Raw genomic sequence first — 27,413 nt, forward strand, 5'->3', positions numbered from 1 at the left:
AGCATCAAATTTAGAACACTAGAGTAATTCAGACTTCTGTCCTAATATGGTTTTTATTCTGATTATTTCAGTAATAGACTTACTCATTTTCTAGGATTAATGGAGATAGTTCGATGCACTGTTTAGTTTGAATCTCATATAATTTTTGTTGGATATCTTGATGAAAAATAATTTAAAATATGTATTATTTTAGCTATCACTTTCAAGAGAATTAGGATCAAGAGGATACTCAGTGTCCTTTTTTTTTTTTTTTTTTTTAAGATTTTATTTATTTCTTTGACACAGAGAGACACAGCGAGAGAGGGAACACAAGCAGGGGGAGTAGGAGAGGGAGAGGCAGGCTTCCCGCGGAGCAGGGAGCCTGATGCGGGGCTCGATCCCAGGACCCCGGGATCATGACCTGAGCCGAAGGCAGACGCTTAATGACTGAGCCACCCAGGCGCCCCGATACTCAGTGTCCTTTTATCCCTCACCCAGAACATACACTTGCATTTGTATTGTGCTTCCATTTCTCATCTGGGAACCCAGTGTCAGAAGCTCAGCTAAGCTGGAGAGAGAGCTGAGTGGCCAAATGTGAGAGATGCCATTAAAGTCACAAGCCAAAAATGAATGAAGCTTTTGATCATTTACTGTGACAATATAAGCAAGAGAAAACTCTAACTGCTCCTGTCCCGTTTTCCTTCATGGAATGGCACACTGATGGAAGGTCGGCGGGTCAGTGTAGATGTAGAGGTCATCTCACTGAGGAGTCCCCAGGTATCAGGCTTCTGCAATTTTATGGCCTCAAGGGCCCAGGGAGCTGGTGGAGGGTGGGGGGAAGGGCTAGAAGTGAAAAAGTACCGAGTACTGAGTCAGAGTAGAGAGAAGTGTCTTTAAGGTGCCCCCCTTCTGCAACCCCATAAGGAGGCCTTGGCAGAGGCACCTGAAGACCTTTGCCGAAGGCCTCCGATAAGACCTAGAGTGAAGGCAGCTGTGCTAGGAACTCAACTATGCAAAGAGCATGGCAGGCCGGATGGGTCAGAGTCCTTGACTAGAACTTTCCTTTAGAGACTGCAATGCACTGGCTGGGCATCGAGTTTGGCATGGAAACAGCAGTTTTCCTGCAAGGCCTGCCAGATAAAGCCTAACAACTGCATATTGGGTGGGCCTGAAACACCACACACAGGTTTGTAACCAATCACAAGCATCCTCAGCCATACCAACAATTTGCTAGGTTGGCAAGTTTTTAAGTCTTCCTAACTCTAAAGAGGATTAGTAACTTTTTAACTTAGTTGTTTTGTTTTTCCTGAAAATAGCAGTTAAATGATTAAAGATGGTGGTCTAGGTGTAGGGTACATTTTGACAGAGTCTGGCCAGCCTCTTAACCAGCTTAAGCAGTTTGGATCACAGTAGTGTCCTGTGGTAGAAGAATCATTGAGGGCTAGTTCATCCCCAGCACTTCAAATGGAGTGTTTTAAAATTATTGGACTATGACACTGAGAGTGATCAGCTTTTACAGAAGAGAAGGATCAACTTTTCTTACTGAAAAATGATATAATGATCATCTACTTTCTTTTCAAACTTTATAGAAAGTTCGAAAATTTCTACATAGGCTGGGGTCATAAATATAGTCCAGACAACTATACACCCCCAGCTCTACCACCAGTTTACCAAGAATACCCCAGTGGAGCCGAAATTACAGAAATGGATGATCCTAGTGTGGAAGAAGAGCGGGCTTTTAAAGCCATACAGGAGAAAGCAGCTGCTCTTCCAGTTGAAGAAATGGAAGAAACTGAGGAAGATGAAGATGAGGAAGATTATGACCAAGAATAGTATCAGCCCAGTCTTGTGTGAGACTGGTACACATACACCGTGTGTGGACCCGATTTTACATATATAATATGTAGTATAGAATTACATAAAATTGGCAACTATTCATGTGCAAAATGTCGTTCCTTGAAAATGTCAGGTTTGGAATTTCATATGTGCAATAGCTAATATGTACTTCTAGAAAGACGCTCGATGGATTTCCCAGAGGCTAAATGACATGTTCTTATATCGCTGTTCTAACGGCCATAGCTAATAGAATAATGTGTATTCTTTAAGAAAAAAAAAAAGTCTTAGGTTTAATTTCTAATATGGCAAACATGGAAAGATGTAATCTACAAAATCTTCTTGGGGACTTTAATATTTGTCAGTGGGTGCTGGGACCAAAATTATTGATAATCCCTGAATCAGAGCATGTTTTTTTTAACCAGTCTGTGATACTATATGCAAATATTGTGTATGTATGTTTGTATGGGGGGTGGGTTGTTTTTTGTTTTGTTGAGGACAGGATTTATAATTCTATCACCTGCTCAAAGGCTGGGAACACTCAAAATTTTAACACTTTTACTTGTTACTTCTTAAAAAATGTTCTCAGTCTGACTCCTTTATCCTATAGAAATTGGTTTGATCTGATTGGGGAAAAATGATCTGCACAGAGATGGCTAGCTGGGATATCCAAAGACTTCAGACTACAGTTTTTCTACTACTGTTTCTCTAAAACTAATTATTATTTCCATTCACTAAAAAAGTATTTTTAAGTCCTCTATGTGCCAGGCACTCTGAGACTACTGTTAAAAAGTAGACATTGCTCCTGAAATCTTAGAGCTTCCATTCAAGGAGGGGAATATGAAAAGAGAAATAGAAAATTAGAACAGATTGCAACTTAGCAGGTATTGTGATAAAAATGTCACAGGGTACCACAGAACAGTGTTTCTCAAAGTCTGTGAAGTACCAATTTAAAAATAAAAATTATAATCCAATGCCATTATTTTTGTAAAATAAAATATCACAGCAATTCTAATTTCTGTAATTATCTTGTCAAGGACTGGCAGTTCTCAGATCACTGATCTACACTTTGAAAAACACTGTTAATCAAAAACTTAGAAGGTGCATTTAATCCAGACATAATAAGCCTTGCAGAAAGCACTTCCAAGAGGTGGACAACTATGGCAAGAAGGGTCCTAGGCAGTATCAACTGTTTTTTCGGCAAAGGATTTTAGGCTGGAAGGAGTAGAACTTTGAGAGTGGTAAGAGATGCGCCTGGAGAGGTAAGCAAGGCCCAGGTTGTGTGGAATGTCTGGACTTTATCCAGGAGCAATGAAGAAGACTCAACTAGGAAGTCACAAAATCACATCTGTATTTCAAAACATTTGGTTTACACGTGGAAGACTGACTGACAGAGGATCAAGACAGGGAGACCAGTTACGAGATTATTACATTATCTAGATAAAAGGTAATGGTGGCTTGAAACAAGATAAAGTAGAAACCTGGTTACCTGTCTGAGGGACAGAGTATTAGGAAAGATGGTTTCCAGAATTTTCTAATTGGCAATATTATTCATTCTTGGAGTGCAGCTTTTACTATTTGATGGAGTAGCTAATATTCATAAAACCGTATTCAAGTATGTTCTTCTTTTTTTGTGTTGCTTTTTTGTTGTTGTTGTATAATATCCATTTCCTTATCTACTCTGATTTCCTTTTGAGAAACTGCCTCTGTCCCATGGCAAAGTCTCATGCCAATCAGATGTGGCCTTTCTAGAATGTGAATTTTGAGCAGAGACATCCGACCTCGGCTCCTAACCTGGTAGTTCCGCTATGAATCAGATCACATTCTAGCCTCTAGAATTGCCTTTGTTCCAGCACAGTTTCCTAGTTACTGGTGTATTCTCTGAGCTTCTGATAATCTTTCAGTGAATTCCCTTCTGCTCAAATTGGCTTAAGTAGGATTCCTGCCTGCAATCTTACTTGACACATCCAACATGAATCTGAAAGTTTCTTTCCTACAGGACATGTTAAACCCAAAGTTCTAATTCACAGTTGTATGGGTAAGAGTATAAATATTTAACAAAAGCAAATCCCTCTTTTTAGAGCTATACCTGTTAAATATTAAGGTAATTTCTAAGTGAGGAGGAGGGAATTTCATTATGTATGTTTTATAACAAAAGAAAGCAGAATACCCAAATGTAAGAGCTTGGAAGTGAGACAGCCTGGGTTCACACCCTGGATTACAATCATTTTCTTGGGCAAATTACAAACTTTGCAGAGCTTCAGCTTCCTTACAGGACTAACAGAATTTGTCTCACAGAATTGAAGATTACAGTAATTAATACATGGAAAATACTAAGAATACTTAACACAAGGACCCAATAAATATTACATATGATTAGCATACAAAACCAGTTTCTAACACATAGAGAGGAAATACAGAACTCATAATGCAAACAAAATTGTTTATTGAAATAGTTACTAAAGAATGAGGTACACGAGGTGTGATTTAGATGTTTTAGAAATTAAATTGTAAGTTGGGTAAGGAATTCAGATTCGTAAGCTGTATTAGGGACCTTAATATCTGAATTTGGAAAATAAAGTAAAATTCCATTATCACTGAAATGCTTAATTCTTCAAGGAATCTTCTCGGCTGTGAAAACTTGAGAAGCTTGTCTCCTGGCCTTGAAAAGGAATTTTAAAGAACTGTTAATTTTAAGCAATAAGTCCATTATTAGAATATATATTAATCATCTAATATAAAAAATAAAATCTAGAAATTTTTTCAAGGTAATGAAAATTCCTTAAGAAAAATTACAACTTCAAACTTAGGAAATTAGAAATAAACTTTTTTTTTTTTTTTTTAAGTAGGCTCCAGACCCAGAGTGGAGCCTGACGTGGGGCTTGAACTACAGACTCTGAGATCAAGACCTGAGCTGAGATTGAGTCAGGTGCTTAACTGACTGAGCCACCCAGGCATCCCAGGAATAAACATTTCTAAAGCCAAACCAAAAAAAAAAGAGAAAAAAATTAAACAAAATACCAGATAAACACAAAACAAAGTAAAAAGAAAATTCATTATTTTAAGGAATAATGAGTCAAAAGTAAAAATGATGGATCACAGTCATAGAGAGACATGTATAAATACAGAGAAGGAGAGATAGAGCAGTGAGCAGAGAACCTATAAGAAAATTATCTCCTTCATTATGGTCTTAAAAATGTCCCTTTAAAAGACTTTTTTTTTTTTTAAGATTTTTATTCATTTATTTGAGAGAGAGAGAGAGCACAAGCAGGGGGAACAGGGAGAGGGAGAAGCAGATTCCCCTCTGAGCAGGGAGCCTAAGGGGGCTGGATCCTAGGATCCTGAGATCATGATCTGAACTGAAGGCAGATGATTAACCGTCGAGGCACCCAGGTGCCCCTAAAAGACCTTTTAAACATTTGTTCTATTTTCACAACTTGAGTTACAAATCAAGGTATATTATACCAAACTAATTTAAAACAAAGTTAAATCAAGATTACATAATGGAAAACAAAGAATGCAGTGACAGAATTTAACTACAACATGTCAATGTATGAAAAGAATTGAGGAAAATGGCTATTAAATAGGTTTGTATGCGTTACTTAAGTGAATTGCATTAGGAGATATTTTCCAACATAAATCCTTTCACCTAAACAAGTGTTCAAACATATACAACAGTTTGGAATTATTAGATACTCAAAATGTATTTATGGCAGAAATGTATTATGGTAATTATAGGACAGTTGTCAGGATAAAAACAATTTTTTGAAACCCAATTCCTCTCCTTGAATAAGAGCTGCATGATTAAAATATTATAATTAACTCCAAATATGAAGAACAAAACATAAAATGCAGTTACAAGTATCTACATTTTGGGATACTTTAAAATACCAAATTTGTTCTGAAATTCCTACAATTAAAATTATAGCTATCACTTAGGAGGAAAAAGACATTTTAAAATGAGCTATAAAAAAACAATCACCCTGAAATAAAAAGTAAAGTCATTAATGTGCCCTTAGTAAAAGACACAGGTTTCTATCTGGTGACATGCAGATCAATCAGTACATCAGTATTTGCTGAATTCCTATAATGTATACAAGCACTGTTAAAAATGGCAGAATAACTATAAGACACAGTGATTTTTTTTAAAAAAAAGGAAAAAACAAAAACCTAAGCCTGAAAGCAATATGCGAAAACAATGTTAACTGATGATTTTTCATTTTTCAAAATATATTGTCCTATCTTTTCAATAAAAGTGAATTGTTCACATACAAGCTTAATTAGCAAACATGAAATGATGAGACTTTGTATCCTCCCAGAAGAAGCAATATAGAGAAGGGCTCTGGATGTAAACAGACTGAATTGGAATCCTGCCTCTTGTTACTTAGCAGCTGTGTGACTTTAGAAATAGGATACAACTTTTTTGAGCTTAGGCATCCTCCTCTGTAAAATGGGAATAATAGTGACTACTCCATGGGGCAGTTGTGTAGATTACATTAGTTAATATTTGTGTAAAATGCTTAGGATGGTGCCTAGCACAAAGCAAGCATTATAAAGTATTACTTTATCAATATTACAATTATAATCATATTATTATTTCTTCTCTATCTGGCGGCATTGTACACAGTCAGCCAAGTTCTGATTTTTTTGGTTAAAGACACAGCTACTCTCCATGACTCAAAAAAAAAAAAAAAAAAAAGAAGAAGAAGAACAGTAGCAAATGCACATTTTTAGTATTCTAACACCAATGTCTCAGTTTCTAAAACCAGAAAGTTAACAACTAAAATGTTCAGCTAGGCTCCATGATAATATTTAACCTCACCTATGCTCTGTTGATGAACAAGCATCTTGGTATTTATAACTATTAACACTAACCTCTAACAAACAAAAAACAGACTCTTAACTATAGAGAACAGATGGCTACAAGAGGGGAGGTGGGTGCGGGGATGGGTGAACTAGGTAAAGGGGATTAAGAGCACACTTAACTGAGTAATGTATAGAATTGCTGAATCGCTGTATTGTACACCTGAAACCAATATAATATTGTATGTTAACAACACTGGAAGTACAATAAAAATATAGGGACACTTGGATGGCTCAGTTGGTTAAACATCTGCCTTCGGCTCAGGTCATGCATGATCCCAGTGTCCTGGGATTAAGTCCCATATTGAGCTCCTTGCTCAGCGGGGAGCCTGCTTCTCCCTCTGCCTGCTACTCCCCCTGGTGTGCTCTCTCTCTGACAAATAAATAAAATCTTTAAAAATAAAATAAAATAAAATAAAATAAAAATATAGGGGCACCTGGGTGGCTTAGTCAGTTAAGCATCTGCCTTCCTCTTGGGTCATGATCCCAGGGTTCTGGGGCTCCCTGCCCAACGGGGAGCTTACTTCTCCCTCTCCCACACCCTGCTTGTGTGTGCATGCGTGCTCTCTCAAATAAAATCTTTTGAAAAATAAAATAAAAATATGTCTTTTTAAAAGTCAAGAATAAATAAATAAATAAATAAATAAATAAATAAAATTAATCTCTTAACTTTATGCAGCCAAATTAATGATAGGGTGAAAAAATGAATGCAATTTTGGCATTTATGTCATGGCAAAGAAACCTTTGAGATATAATTAAATTGAAGAACCTCTGAAACAATCTTTGCCTTTATATTCCAAGTTGTGAGGCTGAAAAGATGAACTCTAGTTCTCTCATTTCAAGTAATTTTAGTGCTTTCCCCTGTAATGCTGTTACTCTTCATAAATGCTCCTCTCTAGTCCTCTCTTTTCTCCTCAGAGAGAAACAAATCATGTGGAGTAGTCTAATAGGGACATTTTTTTTCTTTTAAGATTCTGGGAACTGTGCATTTTCTAGACTTGATATGCCATTACATAGCTTCAGTTTATACCAAGTGGAGGCTTTTCAATCCCTAGAAATTCTTATGAACATACCAGTCACCACTTAACTGTAAGGGATAAAGAGGCAACTGTACTGAACTTAAATTCTAGAACTGTGTATATCCAGTAACCCCAAATGCATAAGATGGAGTCTCAATAATTACAAGAATCACACTTAATAAACCATAATTATTAAAACCAATATGCGTTAGGTCTCCGGGGATTAAGTGAGGTTTTCTTTACCATATATGTTATTAACAATTATATAAGAGTAAATATTTTTATGAAGCTCTGAGTAAAGTATTTCAAAGTCATTAGGTAGCATTTGAAATTCAAAGATGTCCACTCCAGAAATTAAAACCAAAATAATGCAGAATGAGATACAAAGGGATTAACATTGATTCTAACTAAAAACTTTAAATTTGTAAGTTCAACTGGTTCAAGCTTCACATAACCAAATATGTAGATACTTACAACTTTCTCCTCTGAAGAAAGAACACCCTCTACTGCCACTATCTGGTATTGCTTATGTTTTAAATTTCCCACAAATTTCCGAAGTTGCTTGAGATTGCTAGCCTCCATGTCTTGCTTTAACAGTTTCTGCATTTCTCGAGAAGGACATCCAGGATCAAATATTAGTAAACATAATGTTCGGTTTTTCCTCTCTTCAATTCCAACAACTGTTCGACTATGACCTATCAAAAAATAAAAAAAAAACTATGTGTGTGTCTCCTGTCTATTGCTATACATATAGACATGTTATTAAATACACACACACTATATATATATTCTCTGTATGCAGTGTGTGCACATGTGTGTTTAGAACAGAAATAAAGTCAGTCCCTCTGACAGGTACTCTCACTCTGAAGACAAAAATAGTTTTAGTTCTGTTTCCTAACCTTCAGTTTTCATTTGTTCAATTTTTCTTTTCTTAAAGGCTTCAATGCAAAAAATTTTATGTCTATTGTGCCATATTATTTTAGTTCTTCTTTCTTAATCCCTTGATTCTTCTTATCCAAATTATTTCAAATGCATTATTTCAAATGCATGAAAGCATCTGAAAGTTATCTACCACAGAACAAAATTTCTCATGAATCCAAAAGATAACAAAAGTAAATTTATATATACTAGAATTTCAATGGGGAGGGTTTAACCTTTACAGCTTGTATTCCTAAATGATGAAATTCCCAACATTTACTGCTCCTATTCCTGTTGATTCAAATCATCCATTCAACAAAGTTTATCAAGTATCCATGTGTCAGGCACTATTCCAGGCAGTTAGTTATACAGAAGCAAACAGAACAAACATTCCTGTCTTCATGGAGTTTTCACTCTAAAAGGAAGGAATACCCTATAAACAAGGTAAGTAATTAAGCATATTATTATGTTAGATGCAAAAAAATAAAGCAGGGAAGAGAGACAGAAAATGCCAGTGGTGAGGGGTTGATAACAAGATGGAATTTTAAATAAGGTGATAGGGGAAGGCCTCACTGAAGTGACATAGATGGAGACCTAAAAAATAAAGAAGTAAGGGATGAACAAGAAAGTGAACCAGGTGGCCCTGAAATATACAAGGGATAGCACCCTTCAATACCCAGGAAGGTACCATAATGACAATGTAGCTCTGAAAATCAGACTAACGTCACAATACTCCCCTCTTCCCTATTATCTGAATCTTAATCTGTCCTCAAGCAAAAGTCAATTAGTTATCCTCTAAAGGTATAAGCTATACTTATCATCTATGAGTTATACCAACCTTGATGCTGAAGATAGATTGGAGGTTTAGATGTACACACTACTTTTGGACTCCCTTCTCTCTCTGAAGAATAAAAGTTCAATATCCATTCAAATAAACGAGGATGTGTACCCAAAGGACCAGTTGACTTATGAAAATCAACAATGCGGCATCTATTAAAAAATTGACAAAATGGTTTGGAAAATAGTTTTTAAAACATGTTCACCAATGGAGTTATCAAATACAAAAAAATTTTAATTTAGAACTAATTCTATCTCATCAATATTTTCCCAAGAAGAAAATAAATACAAGTTTCATTATGTATCTGGAAAAATGTCATTTTATGAAGAAATAATTATTTAAATAAGATTTAATAAGATTGATGACTGATATAAAAGTTACATTTTCTTTTCTTTAAAAGATTTTACTTATTTATTTATTTGAGAGAGAGAGAGAGAGAAACAGCGGGGAGACATTCAGAGGGAGAAGCAGGTTCCCTGCTGAGCTGGGAGCCCGATGTGGGACTTGATCCCAGGACTCCAGGATCATGACCTGAGCCGAAGGCAGTCGCTTAACCAACTGAGCCACCCAGGCGCCCTAAAAGTTACATTTTCTGACATACAAAATCTCTATGAAGAGTAAATAAGGACCATACTTTTTTTTTTTTAAGATTTTATTTATTTATTTGACAGAGAGACACAGCGAGAGAGGCAACACAAGCAGGGGGGTGGGAGAGGGAGAAGCAGGCTTCCCGCTGAGCAGAGACCCCCGATGCGGGGCTCGATCCCAGTACCCAGGGATCAGGACCTGAGCCGAAGGCAGTCGCTTAAAGACTGAGCCACCCAGGCGCCCCCATACTTGGTTTTTTAAAAGTCATCTGCATGTAATCTGAGACACAACTTTCATTCTAAAGTCTCTAAACCTGATGATCAATTAGAAGCTGACTTCTAATTTTAATTCCGCAATAGCCATTCACATCTATCAAAAATATCCTGACTATTTTTCCTCTTGGCTCTCACAAATTCCAGTAACAGACAAGAAAAGAATACCTGCAAAGATCTCAGAAGAACCCTGTATGTACTCCTCTCATATATACATCTATCTATTCACTATTTGGCACTAGATCACAATGGTATTCCTTCCTCAAGAGGAAGTCAGCCTTGAATTAATGAAATTATTTTAACCAGAAGCACTACTGACACTTCTCAGCAACTATTTTTAATAGGTCGGGTAGAAGCAAGCGGTGCGTGAGTGGCTCAGTGGGATAAGGGCCTAACTCTTGATTTCTGCTCAGGTCATGATCTCAGGGTTGTGGGATCCAGCCCCATGTCAGGTTCCCCATCGAGCAAAGAGTCTGCTTGATATTCTCTCTCTCCCTCTGCCCCTCCCCCACTTTTGTGCATGTGCTCTTTCTCTCTCTCTCATAAATAAAATCTTTTTTTTTTTTTTAAAGATTTTATTTATTTATTTGAGAGAGAGAGAGAGCACAAGAGGGAGGAGCGGGAGAGGGAGAAGCAGACTCCCTGCCGAGCAGGGAGCCTGATGTGGGACTCGATCCCGGGACTCCAGGATCATGACCTGAGTCGAAGGCAGTCGCTTAACCAACTGAGCCACCCAGGCGCCCCTCATAAATAAAATCTTTAAAAAATAATAAAAGTTCGGTTATAAGCAAAAGCAACTAAAAGCTTTTCTGTCACTTTAAAGTATAGGACAGATATCCTGTCCTTCCTTGTCTCTCTTAACAAAGTCTCCAAATACACCAAAATTATAATGGTTGCTATCCTTAGCCTCAGGAGGTTTAGTGTTGAGGCTAACATTCAACTGATTACTGCTGAGTTTTAAATGCTGAAATGAACTTCTGGATAAATTGTTAAAAAAGTAGCTATAGTACTTTTGGGTTTGAAATTGACTGCATATTTAGATTTAGAATCTGAATAGTACCCTACAGAATATAATTCATAGACAGCGAAAGGAAGACATTTAAACAAGTAGTAAAAAAATTCAGAACATAGTATTAAAGAGGTTTTACTAAAAAATTAAACTATTTCAGGCACCAAGAAAACAGCTGGATGTATCAGGTATTTTAGACAGATATCTTCCTTCCCTTAAACATGACTTGAAAACTTAGTATATGATATAATATATGTAATCTGAAAGTGTGAACAGACTGGCAAGAAGAAAAAATAAAGTTAGAGGACATTAAAATAGTCCTTTGGATTTAGAGATCATGACCTGAGCTGAAATCCAGAGTTGGATGCTTCATCAACTGAGCCACCCAGGCACCCCCAAAGTTTTTCTATTTAAAAGTTAAGAAATAGTTTCACCTCTGAATCTAATTAATTAATATGGTAAAAATGATGTGAAACAAACATAAAGGAAAACACAGAGCTATGAAGTTTAAAGGCAAACTTTCCATTAAAGATGATCATAAGCATCTATCTCTGTTCCCTCTTGAAAGCCCAACACCATAATACTGAAGGAGAAAATGATTCAAACAGCCAAAGACAAAGAGAATGGAGACAGACCAAACTGCCCTGCACTTTTGGAAAATGAAAAGCAGAAAGGAAACATAAAAGTGAATGAAAAAAAAACCAGACAATTGTCTTAAAATCCCAGAGAGGCTAGAAGCTTAGAAGCACTAGGTATTGGGGAGAGTAGTAATGGGGGTATAATGTGAAATGAATTGAAAATTTGCATAAAGAAGGCAAATCACTGCTTAACTACCCCCTCCATCAATGCAGGAGCTCTAGTCAGGAGAGTGGAGAATTCTCTGAATGGCCCTTAGAAAAGATCTCTTCCTATATTAAAATTTTCAGAGTTCCCCAAACAAACAGAAAGCTTCCCCTAAAATTCTATAAATGAAGTCTGCTCATATGCAAGCTCCATGTAATCCTATAGGACCTCTGATCTTTTAGTGCCTCATCCTCACTTTAGGAATGGACAACTAGGGATTTACAAAAGTTCGAAGAAAGCCTTCAAAATGCAAAAGACTAAAATAAATAGAGTGAAAACAAATTAACATGGAAAAAACCCACAAATTCAAGGAATAGAAAGAAAATGTTGGGAAAAAATTTGCAACCATAACAGACTATGATGCTATGAAATTGCCCCTTAAAATTAAAAACATGATTGCTAAGATACAAATTTCAATAGAATAGTTGGGAGATAAAGCTGAGAAAATCTACACAGTAAAACAAAAAGCAAAGATAAAAAATGAAACATGACCAATAAACTTAAAAAGTCAAAGGAGTTCAGTGGCCAACTACCAGAAGTTCCAGAAAGAAGAATAAAGAAAATGGAGGAATCGTAATTATCAGTTAACTCTGAGCTCTTATTACATGCCAGTCACAGTTCTAAGCACTTGATCATCTCACTTAATATCACTGCAACTCTATGAAGCAGTTACTATTTACATGTTCTTTTTATCAATGGTGGGACTAGGCTGCAGACAAATTAAGTCATACAGCCAGCCAATAAGCAGGAAACTAGAATCAATTGTAGGCAGTCTGACTCCAAAGTCCAAGCTCTTAACCACTATACTGAGATCTTACAATTCACAATTCTAGATTCAAAAGGAAAAACAAATGCCTAATACAATGAATCAAAGCCCCACATTCATGGTGAAATTTCATAATAGCAGGACTAAGAGATGATGCAAAAAACTTCCAGACAAAATAAATAGGTTACACATAAAAGGAATGAAAATCAGATAACATCTTACCTTCTCAATAGTAACACTGATTGCTAGAAGTCAACAGAGTAAGAACTTAATTTGATCTGAAAATGATTTTGAGTTTAGAATAACACAGCCACCCAAACTATTTTAAGTAATAAGGACTAGGCACCTTTTCTTAGGAAGCTAATGAAAGATGTGTTTAAGTAGAAAAGCAATCCAAAAAAGATAAAGACATGGAATCCAGAAAAAAGTCCTGGCTCTACTTCAAGAAAACAATGAAGAAATGTTACATGATTACAGCTTTGAAGGGAATCTAGGAGACTAGAGCAAAGACAATGGAAGGCTTCATGGAAGAAGTGTCCAGGAATAGGAGTGCCTCAGATTACATAAGTGGAGGTTGTGAAAAAGTTTGAGACCATGATGCAGTCAAATAGTAAAAAGGAAAAGAAAAGACAATTCTTAACTCAAGGAAAATTTTTAAAAGCTTTTCAGGAAAGGAAATAAAATCAGAAATGAATAATATTAATACAATTATTAATTATTAACCAAAATAAAAGGATTGAGGGTGAACACAGGTAAGAAATGTGAGGGAAATGCAACAATGTCTAAAACTGATTAACCAAAAAAAGAAAAGAAAAAAAAAAAAAAGCCCTGAAAGCATATTATTCAGAAACAATGGACGTAACAGCTGCGTCTGAGAAATCAGACTTGAGAAGAGAGAAGAACATAAGATAGGGACTGAATTGCTGGTTTTTATAAGCCTTTCAGTGCCACTTAAATTTTATTTTTTAACTGTCCTTTGATAAAAGAAAAAAACAACCACAAAGAAAACCTCCCAGGTATGACAATAACCTTAACTTGGGTTTTCAGGTACATACTTTACCCTTAGGGAGGTCAGAAGTGTATATACTTCACATGCTCCGATCCAGGCCTTTGTTCCCTGTAACCTGTTATTAAGTTGAGAGGCACCCTGAGGATCAAAACCCTCCTTCCACGCATCTTCAATCATAGACTGAATTTTTGGAATGCAAGGAATTGACATACCTAAAATAATACAAGCAAACATGTTACATGATAGTTACTAAAGTACTATATATTAATTCATTCCATATTGTATGTACAGTTGATCCTTGAGCAATACAGGGAGGTTAGGGGCACTGATAGCCTGCACAGTTGAAAATCTGCATATAACTTTTTGCTCCCCAAAAACTTCACTACTAATAACCTACTGTTGACTGGGAGCCTTACCAATAAACATAAAACGAACAGTTGATTAACACATATTTTATATGTTATACATATTATATACTGTATTCTTATAATAAAGCTAGAACAAAGAAAATCATAAGGACAAAATCATAAGGAAAATACATTTACAATATTAGACTGTAAAAAACCCACGTATATGCAGTGCAAACTCATGTTTTTCAAGGGCCAACTACATATCAGTGGACACGTTCAGAGAACTGTATTTCACATACCTTTCAAGCAATCGTCATAAGCATCATTTTGCAGTAATGATGAAAGTAGCATCTGGAAATTTCGGTAACCACAACCCCAACCTTTGTCACCAAAAGATGAATGAAAGTGATCCACCCCTGTGGAAAGCCACACGCGCCTCACATCTGTGGCCGCATTCTGATAGTATCTGTAAAGTGCTTCAATAATTCCTAAAATAAAAAAGAGACTTAGAAGATTTAGAAGGATAACCTATCATCTTTGATGGCTGTCTCATATATTTCTTTTTTTTTTTTAATTTTTTTTTTAAATTTTTTTTAAGATTTTATTTATTTATTTGACAGAGAGAGACACAGCGAGAGCAGGAACACAAGCAGGGGGAGTGGGAGAGGGAGAAGCAGGCTTCCCGCCGAGCAGGGAGCCCGATGTGGGACTCGATCCCAGGACCCTGGGACCATGACCTGAGCCGAAGGCAGACGCTTAACCACTGAGCCACCCAGGCACCCCTGTCTCATATATTTCTAATATTAGTCTCTCCCTCAAGTGCCCCATCTAAATCCTGTCAATTCCATCTTCTTTATCTTTTTACTGTTATAACCTTTGTTCATGTCTTATTACTACTATGCAAGTTTTCCTAAAACTAGCATACTACCTAAGACAATGGTGCCTCACTGTCTAGGTAATATGGTCTTAGCAACCACATCATATATAATTGCCAAAGAAAAATTTCCTCATAATAAAATTTATCCTTGGCCCCTAAATTTCTTTAGATATTTTCCAATATCTTTTGTTAAATTATAATCTATTGTTAAACAGAAATAATAGCTTTAACTAATAGCTGCTTCAATTAACATTTACACAACTAATAAAAATAAAAATCTCTGCCACACAATCACTGAATTTCAAAGCAGTTTACAAAAAGGACATAATACATTACAGAGCAGTATTCTTTAATCTTCTACAGATGTATTAGTATTAAATTATACATACTCTATTACATTCTATAGTAATTTTTAAACATATGCATAAATAGAAATTAAAGGGTGACATAAATTAAAAACAAATAGAAATTCTGGTATTTTCTTCCTGTATAACCTAATGAATCATATTCCACATCTGCTGGAATGTCCTATCCCACAGAAACCTTTTTACATGGAAACGCGTGAAGAAATATAAAGATGGTCTTCAGAAACAGACTCATGGATATGAAAATATATGGCATAGGAAATTACAAATAAGTGGGGAAAGTACAGAGTTGCTTTCCTTTCTTATTGCTTGAGATACATCAGTAATAAGAACTTAAAAGTACTGTTATAAATAAGGGGAAAAAATTAAATCCACACCTTCTCTTTCTCTCTCTCCTCTCTCATACACACTTATGTACAGATAAATCCCAAGTGAATTAAAAGTAGAAATAGGAAAAGCAAAGTATAAATGTTTAAAGAAAATATAAAGGAATATGTTTATGACCTCAGAGTTGGGGGATTTCCTTAAACAAGACACTTAGGATATAAATAAAGACAAAGGCAGAAATTTGATTAAATTCAAATTTAAAACTCTAATTAAAGATACCATATACAAAATTTAAAGGCAAATTATAAATACTGAAGAAGACATTTGTATTTCATATAATCAACAAATTAGTGTCCTGAATATTGAAGGAACTCCCACAAATCAGTAAGAAAAAGACAACCCAAAAGAGGACAGACAAAGGAAGGGAATAGGTTTTTTACTGAAGAAACTAACTCAGGAGTAATTGGGAAAATGCAAATTAAAATTTCAAAAACGAGTAGCAAAAATTAAAAAGTGTGAGTGAGAATACCATACAAAGTGTGAGTGAGAATACAATGATGCAAATGCAGATTATGATCATTTTGGAAAACAATTCTGCAATAACCTTAACAAAGTTAGAGATGTATATGCCCTTTAACCTAGTATTTCCAGTTCTGGATGCATTACAGAGAAACTCTTAAAAAAGACCTCTTGACAAAAGGGAACAAACTGAGGGGAGGTGGGTGGGGGATGGGGTAAATGGATAATGGGCAGGGGCGCCTGGGTGGCTCAGATGGTTAAGCATCTGCCTTCGGTTCAGGTCATGATCCCAGGGTCCTGGGATTGAGTCCCACATCGGGCTCCCGGCTCAGCGGGGAGCCTGCTTCTCCCTCTGACCCTCTCCCCTCTCATACTGTTTCTCTCTCACTCGCTCTCTAAAAAATAAATAAAATCTTAAAAAAAAAAAATGGATAATGGGCATTAAGGATTAAAAAACAACAACAAAACCAACCAACCAAACAACAAAAAAAACCTATTCATAATTTGTATGAACAACCTAAATGTTTGTCAACCACGAAAACAGGTAAATAAGTTGTGTAAAACTCATACAAGGAAATACTATACCAGAGTCAAAATGAAGTACAGCTATAAGAATCAACATATCTGAGCAGACCAAATAGAAACAGATGTATATCAATTTATACATAGTTTAAATACATTAAAATATTACATATATTTATGGACACCTACATATATGGTAAAAGCATTACAGTATATGAGACTAATAAATACCAAATTCAGGGTATCGGTTCTCCTTGTGGATGAGGAGGGATTAGAATCAGAAAGGGATGCACAAGGGATTTAAAATACATATGAGGTTTATAGCTTCAAAACAGTAAGATTAGGAATCTCTGTGGCAAGAACAAAGCTGTTTCCATATAAATTTTTTTACTACACTAATAGGTATATTAAAAAGATACCTTAAAAAACATCATGGAAAAGGCATTCTTTGGAGCAAGGCAGATATGATTGTGAATAGTAGCTGGGCCAATAAGTAGCTATGTGGTTACGTTGGGAAAGTAATTTAATCTATCTAAATCACAATTAACTAATCCAGAAAAATGTAAAAGTATACAAGTGAATGTCTGTTTTGAGTTAAATGATGCAATATATATATATAAAGATCTTAGTGTCTAAATCTATACTAAAACAATATAGTAGGCACTATCTAAGTGTGACTATTAAGCACTTGAGATGTTACTTGCCCAGATAAAAATACTCTGTAAAGTATAAAATACACATTGGATTTTGAAGAATGTACAAAGATTGCAAAATATTTCATTAATAGTTTTTAATATTGATTATATGTTGAAATAATAATATTATGGACACATAGGGTTTAAAATACTAAAATTAATTTCACTTCATCCTTCTTTCTTACTTTTTCTAACGTGACTACTAGAATTAAAAAAATATATATGTATATATATATTTGGCTCGCTTATATTTCTATCACACAGCATTGATCTAGAACAGTACCATCAATAAAAACTTCTAAAAGGCTCATTTTCAAATGTCAAGTAAATGAACACAATATAAAAGTAAATTATTTTTAAGTGAATTATTTAATGAAAAAATAAAAGTGCAGAGGTTTAAAAAAAAACATTTAAAAAAATTATTTGAATAGTCTCACCTAAAAGTATACAAACTATGGATAATTAAAATTAAGCAAAATTTAAAAAATCCTGATTATTACTTCACTGTTACATGAAATACTAAAATAATGATTTTGATGTTTAAGTACTCACCAGAAGTTTCTGTTTTTCCATCATCAATACCAATAGCTAGCGATTCCATCATATCAGCTTTTCTTCTATGAAATTCAGATGGATGCATTCTTCCCCTATTGACTTCTATCTCCATATTTCGTAGTTGCTGTTGTTTGTATCCTCCAGAATTATCTAAACCATATTGTCTCTATCAAATATAAAAATGACTTACTTTTTATGTCCCTTTACCTCGATGAGGATGGAAACTTACTACAATTTTATTTATTTGGAAATGTACTTTGAAACATTCTGGTTTATAGCTTTGCACAGTGGCAGTATCGTAGCCAATGAGGTTTATCCGAGGCGCAATTATTGCTAATTGAAACATTCTGGTTTATAGACTTTCATACAAGATTAAGATTTTTTATTAGATATTTTTATTTAAAGATTTTTCTTAAGATTTTTATTAAAGATAAATAACACACACACACACACACAAATCCCTAAGTTAGTAACAGCCTTTCTCTGTTAACAACCACCAGGGCAAGAGATTTGCTTTCTTTGTATTAGGGAAGGTAGAGAATCCTGTCTTCCTACTAAAGGTATGGAAAAAGGCAAATGAGTTCTGAACATACCACTGATTTATTTAAGAAAACTTGTCAGTACTTATTATTTGGTTCCAGGCTAGCCTATGAAGGCCTACTTAATCCATAATTCATTCAGGCAGTAATTCTACATAGTAAATTAACTACGTTTTTTTGCTCACTGGATAGAGAATCTCCAATGTATAACACAGCCTCTATGGAAAAAGTTTTTGAGATCTAAACAACTTGCAAAGTTACTTAACAAACTCCCTTAAATACTGGAAACTTTTTGTATTGATAATGTTCAAAATTATATAAGACAAAGAAAACTGAGGAAAAGCCAACTTTTTTTCCTCCTCTGAATCTTGGTGGGAAAATGTTTTGCAAATAAATGAATCACCAAGGAGAAAAATAGCCTAAATTAGATATTCTAAAATGAGAATTACATAGTCATATGTAACATCTGAGAAGAAAAACTCAGAAATAGGTCTGAGAAATTATGGTATGTACAATGCACATTAGTATATTAAAGGTTTTGAGAAATCTTGCAGTATACAAACCTGTTTAACTGAATACTTTCAAACCTATTCAATCATAAGCCCTTTTTATTCAAACGTTACCCTATTAGCACATAGAAAACGTTTTTAGAAACTCTGAGCATTATTAGCACAGGTAGTAGTTCACAGAAAATTATGACTGAAAAAAGTAGAAAAATCTATTAAAAATTTAAATGCATTAAAATATACTAGATGCTGCCAGTTTACTTCAGCAGATACCACCAACCCAAGATAAAGTCTCAAATACCACCAAAATTGGGTTTTCTATTAAAAATGGCTCTTTTTAAATGCCTGAATTGCAATCACTAAAAAAATTTAACACTCAGACAGGAGATATTAATTCTAAGTTTCTCTTTTAAGTATCTATCTATACAAACACTTAAATTCTGAGTACTTGCTTCCTAATCTGCCCTGTCAATTTAACACAGGTTTGAATCCAGGCTTTACCATTTAATACAGCCTGAACCTGAACAAACTACTAGCTACATAAGCACTCTGTCTTTACTTCCTCATTTGTCATTTAGGCAGTTGTTGTGATGATCTTAAGATACTATATATGAAGTGCTTATCCCGGTACATGACCAGAATGAGTACTTATAAGTGGTAGCTGTTATGAATTATAAAATGTGTATGTAAAAATGTGTTGGTATTTTGTATACCAACAATGACAAAAATAATAGGCTGCAGTCTTGACAGCATGTTTGAAAAATAAGAACTCTACCAAAGCAAAATATTACAATTGTTATTAATTTTTGTACCTGCAGCTTCTGAAATTCTCCCATTTCTTGTCGTGCTTCTTCAGATCTCCTCTTTCTGTCTTCTTCTTGTTGAAGCTGGTGAGCCAATTCTAGATCTCTAGAACATTGGACTCTATCTAGGCCTATGAGATATTTTTAATGCTTAGAATAAAATAACTACTGAATTCAAATCTCACCTATTATATGTTAACTCATATCTTTTAAATGGAATAAATGCTATTATTTTGATATTTACTCATGACTATGATGTCACGGAAACACTGTTTCTAGCAGAACTTGAATGGCTTCTACAGGGTAGAACCTCCACTTAAATCACTAATATTCACTGAATAGGTAGGCTGTGACAAGCATTTTTCATTAATTATCTCATTTGATCCTCATAACAACCTTAGGAAGTCAGATATTATTTCCTAAGGAAACCAGAACTTAGAGAAATCAAGTAATACTCTTCATTGGTGTTCCTTATTAACACAAATAAGGAAGACCGGCTTTTAAAATAAACTGGGGGGAGAAAAGGAAATAATGAAGAGCATAAAAATATGTCTGCCAAGTATAGCTTTTTTTTTTTTTTTTTAAGATTTTATTTATTTATCTGAGAGAGAGAATGGGAGACAGAGAGCATGAGAGGGGGAGGATCAGAGGGAGAAGCAGACTCCCCGCTGAGCAGGGAGCCCGATGTGGGACTCGATCCCGGGACTCCAGGATCATGACCTGAGCTGAAGGCAGTTGCTTAACCAACTGAGCCACCCAGGCGCCCCTGCCAAGTATAGCTTAATTACAGTCTGGTCTCAAACAAATGGTACAACTTTGCAACATGTTGCCCTGTTTCCTCTCTACCCAGTATCCCACAGATATATTAGTCAGTGGCTTCTGGCCAGGATCTGGTCTTTCTTCCTGACTTCCAATTTGATATTTGAATTATGTATTTGAATATTCTTTCTTTCCTTTCAAATCTCTCAGTCTCTACTACATCTTCCTATTTGGTCCCCACTTCCACTGCCAGAGATAAACAATTTACAACTGATTTTTAGCATAATTCTGACACTATCTACAGTGATTTACTCAGGACATATCTTTCATTATCTATCATAGGCTTATAGAATAATTTATGTACCCATACAAAGCCTATTATAAACAAAAGAATTATCAGACTTTCAGCTTCAGAGGGTTATTTTTCCACAGCAGTCAGTGGAGAATCACTGGAGAAGAGGACTGTTACATCTTTGCTCCAGTGATTCTCATTTTGGGATTAGGCTGAGTGAGCAAGAAATATTACTCATGAAGATCACTTATTGGTATTAGGATCATTAATACTGGGTACTGAAGACCCCTGAATTAACAGGAGATATCAATGTACCTTAAGAAAATGAAATCCAGTAGAACACAATTGGTTTCTCTTAGGGTCTACTTTATATTGTTTCAATGGGACTCTGAAACTCACAGAATCCTACTTCTAAGGCACCACAATGATCAATGCCACTATTCAAAAAGAAAGGAACAGAGAGGAAATTGTATAGAGTCACTTACAAAACTAGTAAGTGGTAATATAAGAAACTGGGCAAACTGGAAATGAACTTGAAAAACATTTAAATCATACAGTTCATATATTTTTAAAAAACTAGAAGTGCCATATGGCAGTTTCCTAGTTCAACAACAACTTTTGCTGACCTGATGCTAAATTCAGTTATTTCTAGCTGTTGAACGAATGGCCTCAACCTCAGCAGATTTCGTAAAGTGTACATATTTCATTGTCTTCTAAATACTAGTGCTCTGGGGCAAAACTCTGAGGGCAAAATCACTAATTTAGTTACTGCTCAAAACAGTTCATCCTATACAACTTTTCTGTGAAACAACTTCCAAAAAGAAGTTGAAGTTACATTAGAATTCTTTAAAGGGACAAATTTATTTTTAACCAGTATGCTTTTTTCCCTCTGTATCACTACTCTAAAAATTAGATATATCCTAGGAAGCAGAAATTAAATCATGAGATTCTTATTTTTAACATATCAACATACCTTGTCCAAAGTTGCTTTCTTCCAAATGTAAGTCAACATGTTCCTGGAGAATATGGTAATTTGTACAGATGAGCCCACACATAGGACAGTCATACAGTGGTTGATCATGGTCTGTTTTAGAGATATAATTCAGTTGATTTTATTTTTAAAACTTTTAGATTTTTTTCACCCTAAGTCAAAGATTGTCCACTGTCTACTAACCTTATTAAATAAGTAAAAGCTCTTTGTAGTTGGATTTAAAGCTATTTTATACTTCTGGGGTCAAAATGGAAGATTGAGCATAAGCACACATCTCTCTTACCACTATAATAAAAGAAAAAATTAATAATAAATATTCGGATCTGTGGTCAAAGCAAGAAAAGTATAAAGGAAAATCAAAACGGTAAGTAGGGGCCAGTCTACGCATGAATTTTAGGGGCTAAGTTATCAGCATCCTCCTTCCAAACTAAATGGTGAGGTACAAAATTCAACATAAAGCCTTCAGCATAAAGCTCAGAACTGGGATCATACTGCCTAACTGGAGCAGGAGATCAAAAAGCTGCATCCATCAAGCAGCACGGCAAGTAGATAGGTGTAGCTTGCCCAGGCCAGAAGCAGTACCTCTGCAAAAACCAAGACCTGACTGATACTGGGCACAGAAGAGGGACCCTGAGCACTGAGCCGAGCAATCCATACATGTAAGGCCTGATCTGGAAGTGGAATAACTATATTTAGAAAGTAGCTGAGGGGCGCCTGGGTGGCTCAGTTGGTTAAGCGGCTGCCTTCGGCTCAGGTCATGATCCTGGAGTCCCGGGATCGGGTCCCGCATCGGGCTCCCTGCTCGGCTGGGGGGTCTGCTTCTCCCTCTCCCACTCCCCGTTTGTGTTCCCTCTCTCACTGTGTCTTTCTCTGTCAAATGGATAGAATCTTTAAAAAAAAAAAAAAAAAAGGAAAGTAGCTGAGACTGCTAGACAGCTGTTTATTTCCACAAAATGAATGTGACCGGTCTCATTTTAGGTGGATCAGCTGACCTTAAAACTGAACTAAGTCAATCTGATATGTTTGGAGAGACGCTGCAGTCAAAAGATTTAAAATTAGTTGATATATCCTATGGTGGTGAATATGGAAACCAGGCCATTGAGTTATCTACTGAGGTAAAATTCATTCAAACAGAGATATTAATTCAACATTTTGGTGAAAGCAGCCAGAAGACAGATAAGTACTGTTTTGGAGATGAAGATACACTAAAGGCTTTGCAAGTGGGAGCTGTAGAGATTCTAACAGTTTATGAAAATCTGGATACTATGAGAAATGTTCTTCATTGCCAAGGCACAGAAGAGGAGAAAATTCTCTAACTGAAGAATAAGAGAAGGATAAATCTCATTTCACTGACAGGACAGGAACATGAACTGATTGAGAATATGTCCCTCCTGGAATGGTTTGCTCACAACTATTAAAAATTTGGGGCTACACTGGAAATTGTCACAGATAGGTCATAAGAAAGATCCTAGTTTGTGAAAGGATTTGGTGGAACTTAAGTATCTTGCAATACTGAGCTGATTTCCATGGAATGGAATACCAAGGAGGAGACGATGAATTTTTTTACCTTGATGACTAGCAGGTAGTTGACATGGGTCCCAGAAAATGTGCCTCATCCTGCAGCCCCCAACTCAAGGAACATACCTCTGGTGGAATCCAAATAGATCTCTGCCTTACAACTGGACCATTTTCAGAACTTAATCCAGGAGCACTGGCTACTGAAAACAACCAAACAAAACCAGACCCAACCCTATACTTGGCTTTGTCATGGTGTCAACACTGCAGCCTACGACTAAGTTCCTAAATGCTACCTTGGACTAATTTTAAAAGGAAACCCAGTTTTTACTTTTACTTGATGACCAAATTGGGTGCTCTTGTATTTTATGAAAAAAAATTTTTTAACCTTCATACATTCAAGCAACATAATTTAAGTGCTATAAATCTTCAAAAGTTAATAGAAGTGACATCCTAAAAAAAGAAAGAAATGCTAGAGATCAAACACGTGGGCTTATTAGCAGGCTGGACATGGCTGAGGAAAGAATCTCTGAGTGTGAGATGAGAAAAGATATTCCCCAAAATGAAACGTAAAGAGAAAAAGACCCTCCCCCCAAAACCTCCCCCCATAAACATAAAAAAACAAACCCACAATCTCCAAAAACTGTGGGAGAACTGCAAAAGGTAGAACATACACAAAATGGGAATACCAGGAGAAGAAAGAAAGGAACAAAAGTATTATTTAAAGCAATAAGGTCTGAGAGTATCCCCCAAGCTAATGTCAGACATCAAACTATAGATCTTGGAAGCTCAGAAAACACCAAGCACAGTAAATACGAAAAATTACATCTAGGCACATCATATTCAGACTTCAGAAAAATCAAAGATAAAAAATCTTGAAAGAAGCCAGAGGGAAAAAACACCTTGCCTATAGAGGAACAAAGATAAGAATTACATACAACCTCTCAGAAATCATTCAGGTAATAAGAGAGAGGAGTAAAATATTTAAAGTTTCCAGAAGAAAAAAAAAACCCCACCAACCTAAAATTCTGTACCATTCAAAATTATCCCTCAAAAGTGAAGGAAAAATAAAGAATTTCTCAGACAAAAATTGAGGGAAATTGTGCAAGGAATGTTAAAAGAAGTTCTTCAGAGAGAAGGAAAATTATATTGGTCAGAAACATGGATATCCTTAAAGGAAGAGCATCAGGGAAGAAACAGGAGATGATAAAATAAAAACTTTTATTTTTCTCATTAATTGATACAAAAGGTAAGTTTATTCAAAATAAAAATAGCAACAACGTATTAAATTATGTGTGTGTGTGTATATATATATGTATATACATGTGTGCTTACATTTACTTGAAATGAATGATAGCAATGACACAAGGGATGGGGAGGAATTAGGAATATCTTATTATTATAAGGTCTTTGTACTCATATAGTGATACGTTATTCAAAAGCAGACTTGGATTAGTTGTTAATGTATACTGCAAACTCTAGGCCAAGGACTAAAAAAGTAAAAACAAGTGTAATTGATATGCTAAGAAAGGAGAGTACTGAGCAAGTGACATCTCTTGCCTATTATCAGGAGTAGAAGTCCAAATGCATCTTGATATCAGAATCACCACGGAAAACAATGCTGTCAAGTACTAGACAGAACACTTGACTCACAGTAAACAGAGAAAGAGCAAGATCTTCTTCAGTATTAGACATTAGTCTGCCATGGCCAGTGGGTCACTTCCAGCAGCCCACACAGGGCAATTGGTCTGTACACACCTCTCCTGCACCACAGAATGAAAGATGTCATCCCCTTCCAGCAGAGGATAGATTTAGCATTAAGGCTGTTCAGGTGCCATAGGACACACATGCTTAAGTAAAACAAAGGAGTATATATTGTTGCCTGAAACAGGAAAAGATATTTCCATACACAGGCTGTGAGAACTCTATCTCTTGAGAAGGAAGTGTTCTAGGCCTAAGGATCATTCTTATGTGGCCAAATAGGGTCAAAAGACTACATGCATGAACTGTTTTTCCCCATGGAGAGAAAATAAAATCATACGAAATGCTCAATTAAACCACAATATCAGGAAAAAAGTCGAAGACAAAAAAAGAAGCAAAGAACAAGGGCAACAAATAGAAAACAATAACAAATATGGTATATTAATCTAACTATAGGAATAATCACTTTAAACATCACTGGTCTAAACATACACATTAAAAGACAGATTATCAAGGTGGAGCAAAATATAAGACCTACCTGTGTGTTGTCTACAAGAAATTCATTTTAAATATAAATACACATATAGAGGGGCACCTGGGTGCCTCAGTTGGTTAAGCATCCGACTTGGTTTGATCTCATGGGTTGTGAGATGGAGCCCTACGTGAGCTCTGTGCTCAGTGGGGAGTCTACCTGAAGATTCTCTCCCTCTGCCTATTCACATATCCCCTCATAAATAAATAAATACATCTTAAAAAAATACAAATATAGATTAAAAGTGAAGGGATAGAGAAAGATACATCATGCTAACACTAACCAAAACCAAAACCAAACAAAGATCCGGGGTCAGCTAATATTAATTTCAGAGAGGGCAGATTTCAGAACAAGGAATGTTATCCGGATAAAGTGGGGCATTACATAATGACAAAGTGTTCAATACTCCAAAAAGACATAAAAATCCTTAATGTGTATGGGCCTAACAAAGTGTCAAAATACATGAGGCAAAAATTAACAGAACTGCAAGAAGAAACAGGCGCATCTGCTATTATACAGTTAGAGAATTTTTAACATTACTCTTTTAGAAGTGGACAAATCCAGCAGGCAGAAAGTAAGTAAGGATATAGCTGAACTCAACAGTACCATCAATCAACTGAATATAATTGATGCTTATACACAAGTTCATCCAACAGCAGAATACACATTCTACTTAAGCTCATATAAAATATTCACCAAGACAGACCACATTCTAGGCCATCAAACATAATTTAGGCCATTAAAGCTTAAGAAATTTAAAGAATTAAATTATAATCAAACAGTCTGCTCTCAAACTACAAGGGAAATAAACAAAAATTAAGAGAAAGAGCTGAAAAATCCCCAAATACTTGGAGATTAGACACACATTTAAATAATGTACCAAAGAAATCTCAAGGTAAATTTTAAAATATTTTGAAATAAATGAAAATTAAAATACAACTTAAAGTTTGTGCAATGCAGCAAAATCACTGCTTAGAAGGAAATTTATAACATTCTACGCAATCAGCTAGGTTTCCACTACAGGAAACTAGAAAAAGAAGAACAAGGTAAATCCAAGATAAGCAGAAGAAATTAAAAAAAAAAAAAATAGAGCAGAAATCAATGAAATTGAAAACAGAAAACCAATAGAGAAAAGCAATGAAACCAAAGGCCTCTAGCCAAGCTATCGAAGAAGAAAAAAGAGAACACAGATTGTTAACACCAGAAATAAAAAAGGGGACATCACATATCCCATGTACGTTCCAAAGATAATAAAGTTGTATTATGAACTATGCCACAAATTTGTAAACTAGATGAAATGGACCAATTCCTTGAAAGACACAACTGGGCAAATTAATACAAAAAAAAAAAAAATACTGAGGTAAAAACCTAACAAAATATAAAGACATACATGAGAAAAAATACAAAATTCTGATGAAAGAAATCAAAGAAAAACTATGTTGAGATATTTCTTGTTCATGATAGGAGGACTCCATATTGCCACAATGTCTATACTTCCCAACTTGATCTATAGATTCCAGACAATCACAATAAAAAATCCCAGCAAGTTATTTTGTGGCTATTAAGTAGCTGATTCTAAAATTTATATGAAGAGGCAAAAGATCTAGAATAACCAATTACTGAAGAAG

General features: G+C 35.4%; 1 protein-coding gene, 1 non-coding gene and 1 pseudogene across 3 annotated transcripts in view; 2 read left to right on the plus strand and 1 right to left on the minus strand.

Annotated features, from left to right (window-relative positions):
- Positions 1 to 3,146: 3,146 nt before the first annotated feature.
- ZUP1 (zinc finger containing ubiquitin peptidase 1) overlaps positions 3,147 to 27,413 on the minus strand; it is a 28,999-nt gene continuing 4,732 nt past the window's right edge. Inside the window, exons 3-10 of one of the 2 annotated variants that reach the window (XM_034990369.1) lie at positions 22,020 to 22,130; positions 20,005 to 20,126; positions 18,145 to 18,313; positions 14,587 to 14,775; positions 13,984 to 14,149; positions 9,451 to 9,602; positions 8,169 to 8,389; positions 3,147 to 4,474 (exon numbers count right to left, since the gene is read on the minus strand). In XM_034990369.1, coding sequence (XP_034846260.1) covers positions 4,427 to 4,474; positions 8,169 to 8,389; positions 9,451 to 9,602; positions 13,984 to 14,149; positions 14,587 to 14,775; positions 18,145 to 18,313; positions 20,005 to 20,126; positions 22,020 to 22,130 — 1,178 coding nt within the window. In that variant the 3' untranslated portion in view covers positions 3,147 to 4,426. Of the gene's footprint in view, positions 4,475 to 7,374; positions 8,390 to 9,450; positions 9,603 to 13,983; positions 14,150 to 14,586; positions 14,776 to 18,144; positions 18,314 to 20,004; positions 20,127 to 22,019; positions 22,131 to 27,413 lie in introns of those variants that run through there. The other variant, XM_034990368.1, reaches the window with a different exon arrangement.
- LOC118001740 lies at positions 18,424 to 18,561 on the plus strand. The gene has a single exon (XR_004676829.1). It is a non-coding gene; the product is annotated as a U4 spliceosomal RNA (small nuclear RNA).
- On the plus strand, positions 22,469 to 23,616 carry LOC118000877 (annotated as a pseudogene).

This window comes from Mirounga leonina, unplaced genomic scaffold (genome assembly GCF_011800145.1).
Source record: "Mirounga leonina isolate KUSES-001 unplaced genomic scaffold, KU_Mleo_1.0 Mir_53, whole genome shotgun sequence".
NCBI lineage: Eukaryota > Metazoa > Chordata > Mammalia > Carnivora > Phocidae > Mirounga > Mirounga leonina.